The sequence below is a fragment of the Nesoenas mayeri genome (assembly GCF_963082525.1).
Source record: "Nesoenas mayeri genome assembly, chromosome: 23".
In the NCBI taxonomy this organism is placed as follows: Eukaryota; Metazoa; Chordata; class Aves; order Columbiformes; family Columbidae; genus Nesoenas; species Nesoenas mayeri.
The window spans coordinates 1,695,544-1,710,101 of NC_137574.1; the positions used below are offsets into that span (position 1 = coordinate 1,695,544).

A 14,558-nucleotide genomic window follows, 5' to 3' on the forward strand; every position below is an offset into this window, starting at 1 on the left:
AGACACAGAGCTGCAGCCCCCCCACTGCACTTTGGGTGCTGACCAGGGTTTGCCCCCCACCCTGTTGGCACCTGGGGGGGGGAATGTGGCATAGGGTGCCCCCCACCCTGCCCCCCCCAGCATCATCCACAGCCCCAATTCCCGGTGGAGGGTTTTATTTAAAAAATACATGAAAATACAAAAAAAAAGGATATATAACCCCCCCTGCCCCTCCCCACAGTGCCAAACCCCCCCGGTGGGGGGCACACGGCACTGGGGGCAGTTGGGGGGTGCAGGAATGTCTGGGCCCCTCCCCAAGTACCTTGTGCACCCCAGGGGTGAGGCTGAGGCGGGGGCACCCAGGGGTGGGTGCTGGGGGGGCTGAGGGACCCCTGGGTGTCGGGGGGGGGGGAGCGGGGGGGTTTCCTACTGCTGGTGTGACCTTTTATAATTAAAGTAAAATCCAACCTGCGCCTCTGCCTCCTCCCTGGGGGGGTCCCCAGTTCTGCCCCCCCCACCCCGTGCCTCAGTTTCCCCAGTTCCCCCCATCCTCACCCATGCACCAGGATGGGGGGCTCTGGGTGGGGAGTCACCTGGGGGTGCTGCTCATTGCCGTCTTCCGGGGGGGGCGCAGGCGGCTGGAGGGGGGCCCTGGTTTGCACCCCGAGCCAGTGGCTGGGGGGGCTGCCCGCGCCGCCCCCGCACCTGCAGTGGGGAGAGCAGCTGTGGGGAAACTGAGGCACGGGGGGGGCAAAGCCCCCTGCAGCCCCCCAGCAGCACCCATCCTTACCTCTGGGCGCAGATGCCCTCCCACCCGGTGCTGCTCCCCCCGCCGGGGTCCGGCCGGCTGTCCTGGGGGTGGCACTGGGCGCGGGGGGGTGGCCAGAGGGGACGGGGACAGTGGTGGCCCTGGTGCGGGGCTGGCGGGTGGCGGGGGGGGCGGGGGCTGTGCCCCCCCTTGCCTTTGTCTGGCCTGGGGAGAGAGGGGGGGTGGGGGCGAGGCGGGGGTACCCTGACCCCCTCACCCCATGGTGGGGCTTGGAGGTGGCTTTTGGCCCCCTGGTTGTCCCCGTCCTTGTCCCTGTCCCCCCCTCAAAGCCGGTACCTGCTGTCCCGGCCCGGGGGGGCTCGGCCTTGCCCCGCGTCCCAGCCCCCTGTCCCTGGGGAGGGCAAGGCCGAGGGGGGCCCATCCTGCTAGGGGGGGGCACCCTGGCCCCGGGGGGTCCCTTCGGCACCGCTGTGGGGTGACAGCTGGAGGGGACCTGGAAGCAGAGGAGGGGACACAGGGACAGCACTCAGGGGGTGCCCACCACCCAGCCAGGGGGCTCTGGTGCCCCCTTGGGGACATGAGGGTGGCACTCAGAGCCCGCCCGCCCCCCCCAAATTGTTTTGGGAGGGGTGGGTTTAGGACAGCGTGGGGTCATACTGGGAGCACTGGGGGTGTCCACCCCAAGATGTCACCTACCTTCCGGGTGCTGGGGACATTGGTGGCAGCGGGGGGACCCCGGGGCTTGGCGGGGGGGGAGCGGGTGGCGGTGGCGGGGGACTCCACGGTGGGCAGCAGCGCCCGCACGGGGCTGTCCTTGACCACGAAGGTCTGGCGGCGGGGGCTGCGGGGCGTGGGGGGCGTCCCCCGGGGGGGCAGGTGACACTGCTCCAGCTGTGCCGCCAGCCGGGTGGCCTCCCGCACCATCTCCTCCAGCCGGGCGCCGCTCAGGGGGCTCCAGCGCCCGCTGGCCCCCCCGGGGATGTCCTTGTCCTCATCCTCATCCTCGTCCTCTTCCTCCCGGCTGCGGAGGGCAAAGGGCAGCGTTAGTCCCCGAGTCCCCCATGTCACCCATTACCACAGCCAAGAGGTGGCATGTCCCCACCTCCGTGCTGCCCAGGACACCAGCTGTGGGGTGGCATGTCCCCTGTAATGCCAGCTGTAGGGTGGCGCAGCTCCCAGGACTCCCAGGAAGCCATCCATGGGGTGGCATGTCCCCCTTGTCTCCCCCAGACCCTGGCCATAGGGTGACATGTCTCCTAGGATCCCATCATTGAGATTGCATGTCCCCCATGTCCCCCAGGACCTTGGCCATGGGCTGGCACGTCTCTAGGACTCTGTTCATGGGGTGGCATGTCCCCACTGTCCCTGGCCATGGGGTGACACGTGCCCCATGATCCCATCCATAGGGTGGCATGTCCCCCAGGCCTTGGCAATGGGGTGGCATGTCTCTGATGTCCCCCAGGACCCTGTTAATGGGGCAGCACGACCCCAGTGTCCCTGGCCATGGGACAGCACATCGCCCATGATGCCAGGACCCTGTTAACGGGAGGGGGGGACATCCCCCACGTCCCCAGCTCACCTGTCGGAAGGGGACACGAAGCTGAAGTCGAAGCTCTCCTCGGTGACAAAGCGGACATCTGAGGGGACACACAGGGTGAGCCCCGGCCCCCCGGCGTGCAGGGGTGACGGGGGGACGCGGCGCTGGCACTGCCATACCTTGCTCCTCGGCCATCGCCTCGGCCCGCGGCACAGGGGCTGCCTGGCGGCGAGGGGGGGTGGCCCACGGCCCTCCCGTGTCCCCGATCCCCGGTGGGCTGCCCGGGTGGCACCGGCTGCTGCCCGGGGACAATCGGGGCTTTGTGGCACCGGGGACAGCACGGCCGGCGCGGACACGGCACGGCCTGGAGGGGCCGAACCGGGGGAGCCCCCTACCCCACACCCGGGGCACCCCCAACCCCACACCGCCACCCCGGAGCGTCCCCAGTCCCCACGGGGGTCCCGGTCCCACACCCCGGTCCTTGGGGGGTCCCAGCCCCACACCAGGGGGGATTCCCGCTCCCCGAGATCTCCAGCCCCCACGGGGGGTCCCAGCCCAGCAGCCCGACCCCGGGGGGGTCCCAGTCCCGCACCGGGGATCCCAATCCCCCACGCGGGGGGGGTCCCAGCCGCGCATCCCGATCCCGGGAGATCCCATTCCCGGCCCCGGGGGACCTCCCAACCCCCCACCGCATGGTCCCTCCTTCCCGCCCCCACCGCGGGGTCCCGGTCCCCCCCGCCCCGGCTCCCGGTTGGCCCCGCCCCGCTCCCGGTTCCCCCCCCCGCCCCGCTCACCGCGCACCGCCCCCGGCTCCCGCTCAGCCGCGCGCGCGCGGAGGAGGGGGCGTGGCCTCGGGGAGGGGGGCGTGACCTCGTTCGAATTCCCCCTCCCCTTGCGTCACAATAGCGCCGCTCCCGTCCGCCGAGCGGATTGGCTCAGCTCCTTGTCCCCGCCCCGCCAACAGCCCTCTCTCATTGGTCGTCGCCGGAAGGGGGCGTGTCCCCGGAAGTGCGCGGGTACTGGGACCTTTCCGGCGCCGCCGGCAGCAGCGGGAGCGGCACCGGGAACCAGAGCCGGAGCAGCGGCGGCAGCAGCAGTAGCAGCAGTAGCAGCAGCAGCAGCAGCAGCAGCAGCATGGCCGCCGTCCCGCCCGACTCCTGGCAGCCGCCCACCGTCTCCATGGAGACCACGTAAGGGGCGGGGCCTCTCTCCCCGGTACCGGCAGCGGGTGGCCCCTCCAGCCCCCTCGGCCCGTGCCCCATCTCCGGTACCGGAACGCCTCGGTCCCTCCCGCCCTCTCCGCCCGTTACCGGGCAGTCCCCGGTGTCCGTTTCCCCTAGTCCCCCGGTACCGGTCAGTCCCCAGTTTTCCTGGCTGCTGGGAGACTCCCAGTATCTCCCGGTACCGGAGAGCCCCCGGTGTCCCCTCGGTGTCCATTACCCCCAGTCCCCCGGTACTGGACACTCAACGTTATCCCCCGGTACCAGCAAGTCCAGCTTGTCCCCCCAGCATTGGACCGTCCTCTTTGTCCCCCAGGTCCCAGTTAGCTCCAAGTACTGGACTATCCCCATCATCCTCCCAGTACTGAAAAGCCCCCGGTTACCCCCTCGGTACCGGGCAGCCTCCGGTTTCCTCCCTCCTGGTCCTGGGCAGCCCCCATCACCCCCCTGCTCCCCATCCCCTGCCAGCCCTGTGTGTGTCCCCGGGTCTGGGCTGAGCCCCTGTGGGGGCACCACGGGGTGACACCCCCCCCCCCCTCCCCGGTGCCGATTGGCGCAGGATGGGCCCGCTGGTGCTGGAGCTGTACTGGAAACACGCCCCCCGCACCTGCAAGAACTTCGCCGAGCTCTGCCGCCGCGGCTACTACAACGGCACCAAGTTCCACCGTGTCATCAAGGACTTCATGGTGCAGGGGGGGGACCCCACTGGCACTGGTGAGACACCCCCCCGTCACTGTGTCCCCTCCCGTGCTGGGGGACCAGCTGAGCCCTCTTGTCCCCTCCCCAGGCCGTGGCGGTGCCTCCATCTACGGGAAACAGTTTGAGGACGAGCTGCACCCCGAGCTGAAGTTCACCGGTGAGTAGGGGCCAGCACCGGGGCGTCAAATGTCCCACCTGGGGGGTGGCGTGTCCCCCATGTCCCCACCTGTGGGCTGACATGTAGCCCATATTCCCCAAAACCTTGGCCAAGGGGTGGCATGTCCTACATGATGCCAGGGCCACGATCATGGGGCAGCATGTCCCCAAAGACCCCATCCGTGATGTGGCATGTCCTCCAGGACCCTGGCCGTGGGGATGACATGTCCCCAAGGACCTCAGCCATGGGGTGACATCTCCCCCATGATGCCGGGACCTTGGCCATGGTTTTGCATGTCTCCCATGTCCCCATGAACAGACACCATGGTGTGGCATGTTCCCTGTAGTCCTCAGAACCCCATCCAAGGGCTGACATGTCCCCCAGGACCCCAGCTATGGGGTAACCTGTCTCCTGTGTCCCTCAGAAGCCTGGCCATGGGGTGGCACATCCCTAAGGTTGCCAGGACTTTGGCCATGGGGTGGCATGCCCCCCATATTCCCAAGAACCCCATCCCCAAAGTGCCATATCTCCCACGTTATGACATCAAACCCTCCAACAAACCCCGAAAAAACCCTGAAACATTAACAGTGTCCATCTGTCTGTCCATGCCAGGCGCTGGCATCTTGGCCATGGCCAATGCGGGGCCGGACACCAACGGGAGCCAGTTCTTCCTGACGCTGGCCCCGGCGCAGTGGCTGGACGGCAAGCACAGCATCTTCGGGAGGGTGTCCCAGGGCATGGCCGTGCTGGGCAGACTGGCCATGGTGGAGACCAACGCCCAGGACCGGCCCCTGGACGACGTCAAGGTCATCAAGGCTTTTCCTTCAGGATAGCGGGGGGGAATCGCAGGGTTCCCCCCCTCCAGTTTGTAGTATTTGGTTGTAATAAAGGTGGGAAGTGGTGGTCACCCACCCTTGTTTTTTTAGGAGGGGTGTGGTGGGGGATGTGTCCTTGTTATGGTTGGGGACAAGGGGCTTTGCGTGTCTCCTCCCGAAAAGGGTTTGTGGGTGCCTGACCGCCCCCCTGGGGGTGTCTCTGCAGGCAGCACCTGGGCATGGAGGGTTCCCCCCTAGCCCTGGGGACACGGAGCTGTCACCAGCTCCAGCTGCAGAGCAGGGGGGGGGACACATGGGGATGAGGATGTGGGGACACAGGGATGTGGAGACATAGAAACACAGGGACATACGGACACAGGTATGGGGACACAGGTATGGAGATATGGGGATGCAGGCCAAGCCCTGACATATCCATCCCCCTCACAAAGTGTTCTGTGACCCCCGGGGGTGTCCCTTGTCACAAACCCTCCAGGTCACTGTGCTGCCCCCCTCCCCTGCCCCAAACCTGGAGTCCCCACATGGCACTGGGGACCCTGGAGACTGGCGCATGGTGTCCCGGTACACAGGGGTGCCAATGCCAGCACACACCGTGTCCCCCTCCAGCACTGGGGATGGGGGTGGCACTCACAGGGGTCCCGCAGCACCGGGGAGGATGGGGGGGCTCTGGGGTGATACCTGAGGCTGAGTGATACCGGTGAGTATTGGGGCCAACACTGGGGGGTCCCGGGGGTCTGGGGGCAGCCCCGGGGGCGATCCCGGGGGTGGTATCGCTGTTCTGGGGGCGATCCCGAGGCTCTGGGGGGTGATAGTGGGGGCGATGCCGGTGGGTGGTACTGGGGGCGATCCCGAGGATCTGGGGGCGATGCCGGAGGCGGTACCGGGGGTGGTGCGGGGGCGGTACCGGGGTCCCCGGGGGGCGGTATCGTAGGAAACGCCGGGGCAGCCCGTCGGTGCGGTGCGGGGATCGGTGCCGGGGCGGTCCCGGGGCGGAGCCGATCCCGATCCCGGTGCCGGTGCCAGTGCCGGTGCCGGTGGTGGGGCGCGGGGGCGGCCGGAGCGGGGCAGCGGCGGAGCTCGGGGCATGGCGGGCCTGGGCGTCCCGGAGCCGGGCAGCGGCCCCGGTCCCGGCCCCGTCCCGGCCACCCGGGTGGAGCTGACGGTGTCCTGCAGGTACCGGGGCTGCGGCGGCGGGGAGCGGGGGGCGCCAGGGGCCGTGCGGCGCTGGGGCTGCACCGGGGGAGTGGGAGGCAGCCAGCACTGTCGGATACTGGGAGAACGGGGAGCACTGGGGGGCACTGGGGGAGCAGGAGGCGGTTGGTGTTTTGGGATACTGGGAGGCACTGGGAGAGCGGGGGGAGCACGATGGGGGGGGCGGGTAGTGGGGACACTCAGCGGTGTGGGGCACTGGGAGGTGCTGGAGAGTCAGCGGTACTGCAGGTGTGGGGTACTGGATGCTGCTGGAGAGTGGGGAGCTCTGGGGGGGATGTGGGGGGCACTGGGAGAGCAGAGGGCACTGGGGAGGGATGCGGGTACCGGGGGAGGCGGGGAAATAGGGGTGAAGGGCCCTGGGGGGCTCTAGGGACGGGGGTGCACGAATTGGGGATTGGGTGGGGGTCCGGGGGTGCCAGGCTGCCCCCCCGCGTCCCCCACGAGGGGGATCCTACCCCCCAGGAACGCTGTCAGCGCAGGGGGACTGGGGAGGACACACACGGGTGCTGGGACCTGTCGCTGTGGGGCTGGGGAGCAAAACGAGGGGCTGGGAGGGGAGAAATGCCAACGACCCCCACTCCGGGGGCGACAAGGAACGTCCGGCTCCCCCGGTCCCCTCTGCACCCCCTCTCTGCAAGCTGGGGGCCCAGCGGGTCGGGATGCTGGGGTGTCCCTGGTCCCCCAGCCCCCTTGGGTGCCCCCCCGGCCGTGCTGGGTACCCCGTGCCCCCCCCTCGGCTGCAGCGGGTGCCTCCCCAGCCGTGCCCCCCCCGGCCGCGCTGCCTGCGGCCGCTCCGACCTATTTTCCTGCCGCTGCACCGGGGACCGGAGAGAGTCCCGGCGGGCAGAGCTGCGGGGGGGGACGGGGACAGGGTGTCCCCCCCGCGGCCCTGGGCACCCCAACACATCCCTGTGCACCCCAACACAGCACGGGCTCACGTAGCCGTGCGCACCCTGACACGTCCCTGTGCACCCCCTGACATGCAACAGGGAGCACATGCACCCGCGCACACCCCGACACACGGCTAGGCACCCCAAAACACAGCAGGGAGTGCACACGGGTGTGCAACACCCTGACACACGGCACAGCGCACACAGAGCTGGACACGGCTGTGCACACCAATGCAGGGCTGTGCACACCAACACACAGACCTGCACACCAACACACGCCTGTGTACACCAGCACACACAGCCATGCACACGCCGACACACAACTGTGCACACCAACACACCGTCATATGCACCCTAACACATGGTCATGCACACCCAACACATGGCTGTGTACACTAGCACACAGCACGCACAGCTGTGCACACTCTGACACACGGGTGTGCACACCCTGACACACGGTTGTGCACACCAACACATGGCTGTGTACACCAGCACACAGCACGTACAGCCATGCACACCCTGACACACGATTGTGCACACCCTGACACACGGTTGTGCACACCCTGACACATGGTTGTGCACACCAACACATGGCTGTGTACACCAACACACAGCACGCATAGCCGTGCACACCCTGACACATGGTTGTGCACACCTTGACACACGGTTGTGCACACCTTGACACACGGTTGTGCACACCCTGACACATGGTCGTGCACACCAACACGTGGCTGTGTACACTAGCACACAGCACGCACAGCCGTGCACACCCTGACACACGGTTGTGCACACCCTGACACATGGTTGTGCACACCAACACATGGCTGTGTACACCAGCACACAGCACACCTGGCCGTGCACACAACCACACGCACACAGCATGGTGTGCACCACACTCACCCAGCCGTGTGCTCACACTCATACACACAGTCTCACTCACCCCGTGCCATGTCCCACTGTCCTGTGTGTGCCGTGTCCCACTGTCCTGTGTGCCGTGTCCCACTGTCCGTGTCCCCGCAGGCAGCTCCTGGACAAGGACACCTTCTCCAAGTCCGACCCACGTGAGTAGGGGCTGGGGGGCCAAGGGTCTCAGGGGCTGTCGGGGTGTCGGGGGGCTCAGGGGGTGTCGGTGCTGAGGGTGTCCGTCCCCTGACCCGTGTCCCCCCACAGTGTGTGTGCTGTACACCCAGCGCCCCGGCTGCCGGCAGTGGCGGGAGGTGAGTGCCCGGACGGACGGACGGACAGATGGACCATTGAGTGGCTAGGGGAGCGGCGGATCCCTCCTGCCCCCACCCCCCTGCTGGGTGCCCTGTAATTAGCTGCTGCTTAATTGAGGGGCCGTGATGAGCAGGCGGGGGCCGGGCAGGACACGGTGCCAGCCCCGTGCGATGACAAAGGGGCACCTGGTCCCGCCGTGCCTGGCCCGCGTGTCCCCTCCCGCCCCCACGTCACGTCGTGTCCCACATGTCCCCTGGTGTCCCCATCCCTCACTCCATCCCCCCTTTGGTCTTCATCTGTCTCTGTGTCCATATGTCCCAATGTCCCTGTGTCCCCATTTCTAAGTCTCCATGTTCCCATATCCGTGTCCCTGCATCTCTATGTTCCTATGCCACCACGTCCTTGTGTCCCCATACCCATGTCCCCTTGGTGTCCCCACGTCCCCTCGTTGTCCCCGTGTCCCCAGTTCGGCCGGACCGAGGTCATCGACAACACCCTGAACCCCGACTTTCTGCGCAAGTTCGTCCTCGACTATTTCTTTGAGGAGAAGCAGAACCTCCGCTTCGACCTGTGAGTGTCCCCGCTGTCCCCTTAGTGTCACCTCCCCAGCGCCTGTGGTGGCTCAGGCTGTGCCAGGGGGGTGCTGGTCGCTGTCCCTGTCCCATCTGTGTCCTCGTCACTATCGTGTCCCCTGCTCTGTCCCCAGGTACGATGTGGACTCCAAGAGCCCCGACCTCTCCAAACACGTAAGCTGGGGGGTTGTCACCGCTCCCCCGGCGCCGCTGGGGACAGGGCTGGCACAGAGGCGGTGACACGGTGGCTCCGCAGGATTTCCTGGGACAGGCCTTCTGCACCCTGGGCGAGATCGTGGGCTCTGCCGGCAGCCGCCTGGAGAAGCCCCTGACGTGAGCCCACCCCCCGTGCCTCAGTTTCCCCGGGGACCTGTGCTGGGCTGGCTGCCAGTGTCCCCGTGTCCCCCCCAGCACGGGCAAGGCGCCCAGGTCCTTATCCGTGTGTTGGGGACAGAGAACAGACCGTGGTGACAGCAGCCCAGGCGCTGCGATGGGGCTCCTATGTCCTCCCCCCGGCCCCTGCCTCAGTTTCCCCATGGTGGGGGGATCTGGCTTTTTCTGGGGGGTGTCCCCTCCATCACCCCTCCCCGTGTGTCCCAGCAGGATGGGGACAGTCACCACGCACGCGCGGGGCAGGAGACCCGCTCCGGCCGTGTCCAACGGGTGAGTGTGGGGGTCCCCAGCCCTGGGGGGGACACGCACCCCCCCCGGTCACCGTGTGTGTCCCTCCCGGCAGCGGCATCCCCGGGAAGAAGTGCGGCACCATCATCCTCCTCGCCGAGGAGCTGGGCAACTGCCGGGTGAGCTCCGGGGAGGGGGACAGGTTGGGGACACCCCAGTGCTGTGCTTGGGGGGCTGAGACCCTCGCTGGGGCCTTGGGGTGAGGAGGATGCAGCTCGGGCTGAGCTGTCCCCCGGTGTGTCCCATGGGTTCCTCAGCACCCCCAGGCTCCTGCAGCCCCGCTGTCCCCTGGGGGGGTCCCTGGGGGGGTGTGGGGTGGTGACACCCGTGTCCCTCCCCGCAGGACGTGGCCACGCTGCAGTTCTGCGCCAACAAGCTGGACAAGAAGGATTTTTTCGGCAAATCTGACCCCTTCATGGTCTTTTACCGCAGCAACGAGGACGGGACGTGAGCGATATCCCGCCCCCCCAAAATGCAGTGACACCACCTCCATCACAGCGGGGGGACACAGCCCTGGCCAGGGGACACCTTGGGGACTTTTGGTGTCCCCACGGGGCTGGGCTGGTTTGGGGGGGGGGGGGGGGGGTCTCTAAAAACATCACCTGTGGGGTGATGGGGTGTGGGGGGTTTGTCATCAGCGGGATGACCCCCTTGTCCCCCCCCAGCTTCACCATCTGCCACAAGACAGAGGTGGTGCGGAACACGCTGAACCCGGTGTGGCAGGCGTTCGCCATCCCGGTGCGCGCCCTCTGCAACGGCGACCACGACCGGTGAGCGCCGTGTCCCCTCGGGTCCCCCCCGTGTCCCCCGGGTCCCCACTCCGCATCCTGTTCCCCAGTCTCTGTGCCTGAGGCTCCAGCACCCGCGCTGCGTGCCTCAGTTTACCCATCTGGGTAAGGGGCTCCAGCTGCACCACGGAGCCACCCCTGAGCCGGGGGTGGGTGCGTGTCCCCCTCCAAGCCGGTGTCACCAGCTGCATGTCCTGGCAAACCCAGCTTGGCGGTGGCACCGCGTCGCCGGCTTGGCCCCGTGTCGGACGTTGCTGTGGCAACGGGGGATAAAAATAGGGATAAAAATATCCCGCTGGAAAAGGCTGAGGAGGAGGAGGAAGGAGGAAAAGGCCCCATGGAGGCGTCAAAACAAACCCAAGGGGTCCCATGGTGCCCCCCGGGTGGGGGGTTTGGGCTGACGGGTGCTGGCTGTGACCCCCCCTTGCCTTGCAGAGCCATCAAGGTGGAGGTGTACGACTGGGACCGCGATGGCAGGTGAGCCGGGGGGGGTGGTGGCTTTGGGGACCCCCCTGTCACCCCAGCTGGCAGTGACACCCCCTCACCACGCAGCCACGACTTCATCGGGGAGTTCACCACCAGCTACCGGGAGCTGGCGCGGGGACAGAGCCAGTTCAACGTCTACGAGGTGACACCAGAGAGCGGGGGACCATGGGGGGTCCAGCTGCACCCTTGGGTGTCGCAGTCCCTGTGCCGCACACAGTCCCCAGGTCCCCACACTGCACCCCCGGGGTGTCACGGTCCCGCGTCCCAGGGTCCCCACACTGCACCCGTGGGTGTCGTGGTCCCTAGGGTGCCTCAGGGTGCCCCTGTCCTGCACCCCTGGGTGCCACAGTCCCCTGCGCTGCACCCTGGGGTGTTCCCCCCCCAGGGGGCCCTCTGCACCCCGGGGTGCCCCATGGGGAGCAGTTCCTGTCTGCCCCCCAGGTGGTGAACCCCAGGAAGAAGATGAAGAAGAAGAAATACCTGAACTCGGGGACGGTGAGGACGGGGGGACACGGGGATGGGACACGTTGCGGGGCACGGCCGCTGTCCCCGCTCAGCCCCCTGTCCTGGCAGGTGACACTGCTGTCCTTCGCCGTGGAGTCCGAGCACACCTTTCTGGACTACATCAGGGGCGGGTGAGCCGGGGGGACGCGGCGCTGGGTGTCCCCAGCACCCCCAGCAGCTCCCTTGGGTGCGGGGGGGAAACCTCAGCACAGGGAGATTTGGGGTGCTTGGAGTTTTGGGGCGGGGAGATGCATCCAGTCCGGTCTGTGGGCTGAGGGCTGGCTGGGGAGGGGGCTGCACCGCCCCCCATGTCCCTAACGCCACTTTCCCCCATGTCCCTAACGCCACTTTTTCCCCCTCAGGACCCAAATCAACTTCACAGTGGCCATCGACTTCACCGCGTCCAACGGTGAGCGCGGGGCTGCGCCCCCTCCCGCTGTTATTTAACGAGGCGGGGGGTCATCAAACCGCAGCGGGGGGGTGGCTGGGGCCCAGCTGACCCCCGTGTCCCCAGGGAACCCCTCGCAGTCCACCTCGCTGCACTACCTGAGCCCGTACCAGCTCAACGCGTACGCCATGGCGCTCACCGCCGTGGGCGAGATCATCCAGGACTACGACAGCGACAAGATGTTCCCGGCGCTCGGCTTCGGCGCCAAGATCCCGCCCGACGGCCACGTGTCCCACGAGTTCCCGCTGGTGAGGACCCGTCCCCCAGGGTGGGGACGGCGGGGTTGGGGACACGGCGGCGTTGTCACCGTCCCCCCCCGGCAGAACGGGGACGCGGCCAACCCGGCGTGCAGCGGCATCGCGGGCGTGCTGGAGGCGTATCACCGCAGCCTGCGCAGCGTGCAGCTCTACGGACCCACCAACTTCGCCCCCGTCGTCAACCATGTCGCCCGGTAAGGGGGTCCCAGCGCCCTCAGGTGGGGTCTTGCGCCCACCCCAGTGTCACTCGCGGGGTGTCCCCCCCCCAGGTCGGCGGCGGAGGTGCTGGATGGGTCGCAGTACTTTGTGCTGCTCATCATCACCGACGGCGTCATCTCGGACATGGCGCAGACCAAGGAGGCCATCGTCAACGTGAGTCCTGGGGTGCCCCGGGTATCGGGGTGCAGGGACCAGCCGGGTTTGGGGGGCGCTGAGCCATCCGGGGTGCAACACCCCACGATGGGTGCAGGAAGCAGATGGAGATGTGGGGTGTCTAGAGATGTCGGGGTCCAAGAACCAGCAGGTACTTGGGGTGCTGTGAGTTGTTGGGGTGCAATTAGCGGTTGGGGACCCCCGGGATGTCAGGGTGCCCTGGCCAGATGGGGCTTGGGGTGCCCCAGATAGGGCGTTTGGTGGCAAAACACTAAATTTGGTGCCTTTTTCCCTCCTCAGGCTGCCAAGCTCCCCATGTCCATCATCATCGTGGGGGTCGGCCAGGCCGAGTTTGACGGTAAGGCTGGGCCTAAACTGGGGAGCAAACCCTCTGATGGTGCTGGAGGGGTCCCCGTGTCCCCCCTCCCAACCTGGCTCAGCAGCCCCTGTGTCCCTGGGGGGCGAGGGGCGGCTTCGGGGGGCACAGGGGAAATCCAAGCTGAGTTTGTGGGGGCTCAGCGGGGTTCGCTGTGAGCTGCAGCGTGTGGTTGTGAGCAGAGGCTGAATGAGCCCCCCAGGGTGTATTTGGGGGGGACATGGGCAGCCCCCCCCCCCAGCAGCCAGCTGCTCTGCCACCGGGCAGCAGTGAAGCCAAATTAAAGCTCCCCCAGTAATTAGCAGTGATGAATCAGCCCCGCTCCCCTGCCCGCACGTCCCTGCCCGCAGCTGCCGGGGCTGGGGGGCTGCCAGGTGGGGCTGGGGGGGCCAAAGGGGCCCCTGACCCTCCCTTGTCCCCCCCCAGCCATGGTGGAGCTGGACGGTGACGACATCCGCATCTCATCCCGCGGGAAGGTGGCCGAGAGGGACATCGTGCAGGTACAACCCCCCTGCGGGGATTGGGGACCCCCCGGTATGGGGGTGGCACAGCGGGGTGTCCTGGGGACCCCAGATCTGCCCCATCGCACCTGGGGGCCAGGGACTGGTCCTGGCATGGAGGGACGATGAGATGGGACATTGTGGGGGTGCTGGGATATTGGGGGGACATTGGGACCTTTGCGGGGGCACTGAGCCATGCGGGAGGGCACTGGGCCATGGAGGGGATGTGCTGGGATATGGAGGGACTGCACTGGGACATTTTGGGGGGGACACTGGGGCTTGGGATGCACCTGGATGTGGGGGTGCACTGGGACAGGGCGAGGGGGTGTACTGGGACATGGTGGTAAACTGCACTTTGGGGACACAGTGGGGCATCAGGAATAGGGGAGGGGACACCAGGATGTGGGACGTGGGGACACAACAGGCTACACTGGCCACAGGGAACCAGGGCTTGCCCCCCACCCCCCCAAAATCCCACTGTCCCCTCTTGTCCCCCAGTTCGTCCCCTTCCGGGACTACGTGGAGGGGGCGCCCAGCGCGGGGCTGAGCATGGCCCGGCTGGCGCGGGACGTCCTGGCCGAGATCCCCGACCAGCTCATCTCCTACATGAAGGCCCGAGGGATCAAACCCCAGCCCGCAACCCCCAGCCCTGACCCCCCCGGCCCCCCTGTGCCCCCCCAGCCCTGACCCCCCCGCTCCGTCACCCCCTGTCCCCACGTTTGGGTGTTTGTCTGAGCCCCCCCCTTTCCTTGCTCCAGGGGTAAGTGGTAACAGGTCCCTGTGCCCAAGGGGGGGACATGAGCCCTGGGTGGGGGGGGGGTTTCCCTCCTGACCTCCAAAATCACATTTTTGGGGTCCCCTCTGGTGGCCCTGGTGACATTTGGATCGTGCTCATCCCGTCCCCAGCCCTGGGGGTGACACATGATCCACCCCCCCATCCTGCAACAAGTGCCGGCTGCTCCCAGGGGGGTCCCAGGTCTCTTTTTGTGTGTCCCCCCCCCCGCCCTTCACTTTTGTACTTGCATGGACCGTGTGTCCCCCCCGTCCCGTGTGTGTCTGC

The 14,558-nt window shown here is 67.4% G+C and overlaps 3 protein-coding genes across 3 annotated transcripts; 2 read left to right on the plus strand and 1 right to left on the minus strand.

Moving 5' to 3' along the window:
* Positions 1–278: 278 nt before the first annotated feature.
* On the minus strand, positions 279–3,260 carry PSRC1 (proline and serine rich coiled-coil 1; the record flags this gene model as incomplete). The annotated part of the gene is made up of 7 exons (XM_080358198.1): positions 279–684; positions 770–952; positions 1,085–1,241; positions 1,445–1,769; positions 2,328–2,385; positions 3,080–3,135; positions 3,187–3,260. 7 exons carry the CDS (start codon positions 3,258–3,260, stop codon positions 569–571), a joined length of 969 nt encoding a protein of 322 aa, XP_080214324.1. The 3' UTR covers positions 279–568.
* Positions 3,261–3,292: 32 nt separating this feature from the next.
* On the plus strand, positions 3,293–5,260 carry PPIL1 (peptidylprolyl isomerase like 1). The gene is made up of 4 exons (XM_080358302.1): positions 3,293–3,475; positions 4,065–4,219; positions 4,293–4,361; positions 4,974–5,260. The coding sequence occupies exons 1-4, from the start codon at positions 3,420–3,422 to the stop codon at positions 5,192–5,194; spliced, it is 501 nt and encodes a 166-aa protein (XP_080214428.1). The 5' UTR covers positions 3,293–3,419; the 3' UTR covers positions 5,195–5,260.
* Positions 5,261–6,278: 1,018 nt separating this feature from the next.
* On the plus strand, positions 6,279–14,185 carry CPNE5 (copine 5; the record flags this gene model as incomplete). Its single annotated transcript, XM_080358323.1, has 21 exons — positions 6,279–6,367; positions 8,317–8,357; positions 8,467–8,513; positions 8,981–9,084; positions 9,221–9,260; positions 9,343–9,419; positions 9,690–9,749; positions 9,823–9,886; positions 10,111–10,214; positions 10,433–10,537; positions 10,991–11,032; positions 11,108–11,183; positions 11,483–11,536; positions 11,615–11,676; positions 11,908–11,954; positions 12,060–12,241; positions 12,317–12,444; positions 12,520–12,622; positions 12,923–12,980; positions 13,425–13,498; positions 13,997–14,185. 21 exons carry the CDS (start codon positions 6,279–6,281, stop codon positions 14,183–14,185), a joined length of 1,746 nt encoding a protein of 581 aa, XP_080214449.1.
* Between the last annotated feature and the right edge of the window lie 373 nt (positions 14,186–14,558).

What these genes read in the sequence shown, in the direction of transcription:
- PPIL1 (XM_080358302.1), top strand. Translation starts at nt 3,420, where the DNA reads ATGGCCGCCGTCCCGCCCGACTCCTGGCAGCCGCCCACCGTCTCCATG. An exon ending in ACCGTCTCCATGGAGACCAC is followed by an intron (nt 3,476 to 4,064) that starts GTAAGGGGCGGG and finishes CGATTGGCGCAG; the next exon opens with GATGGGCCCGCTGGTGCTGG. An exon ending in GGGGGACCCCACTGGCACTG is followed by an intron (nt 4,220 to 4,292) that starts GTGAGACACCCC and finishes TCCCCTCCCCAG; the next exon opens with GCCGTGGCGGTGCCTCCATC.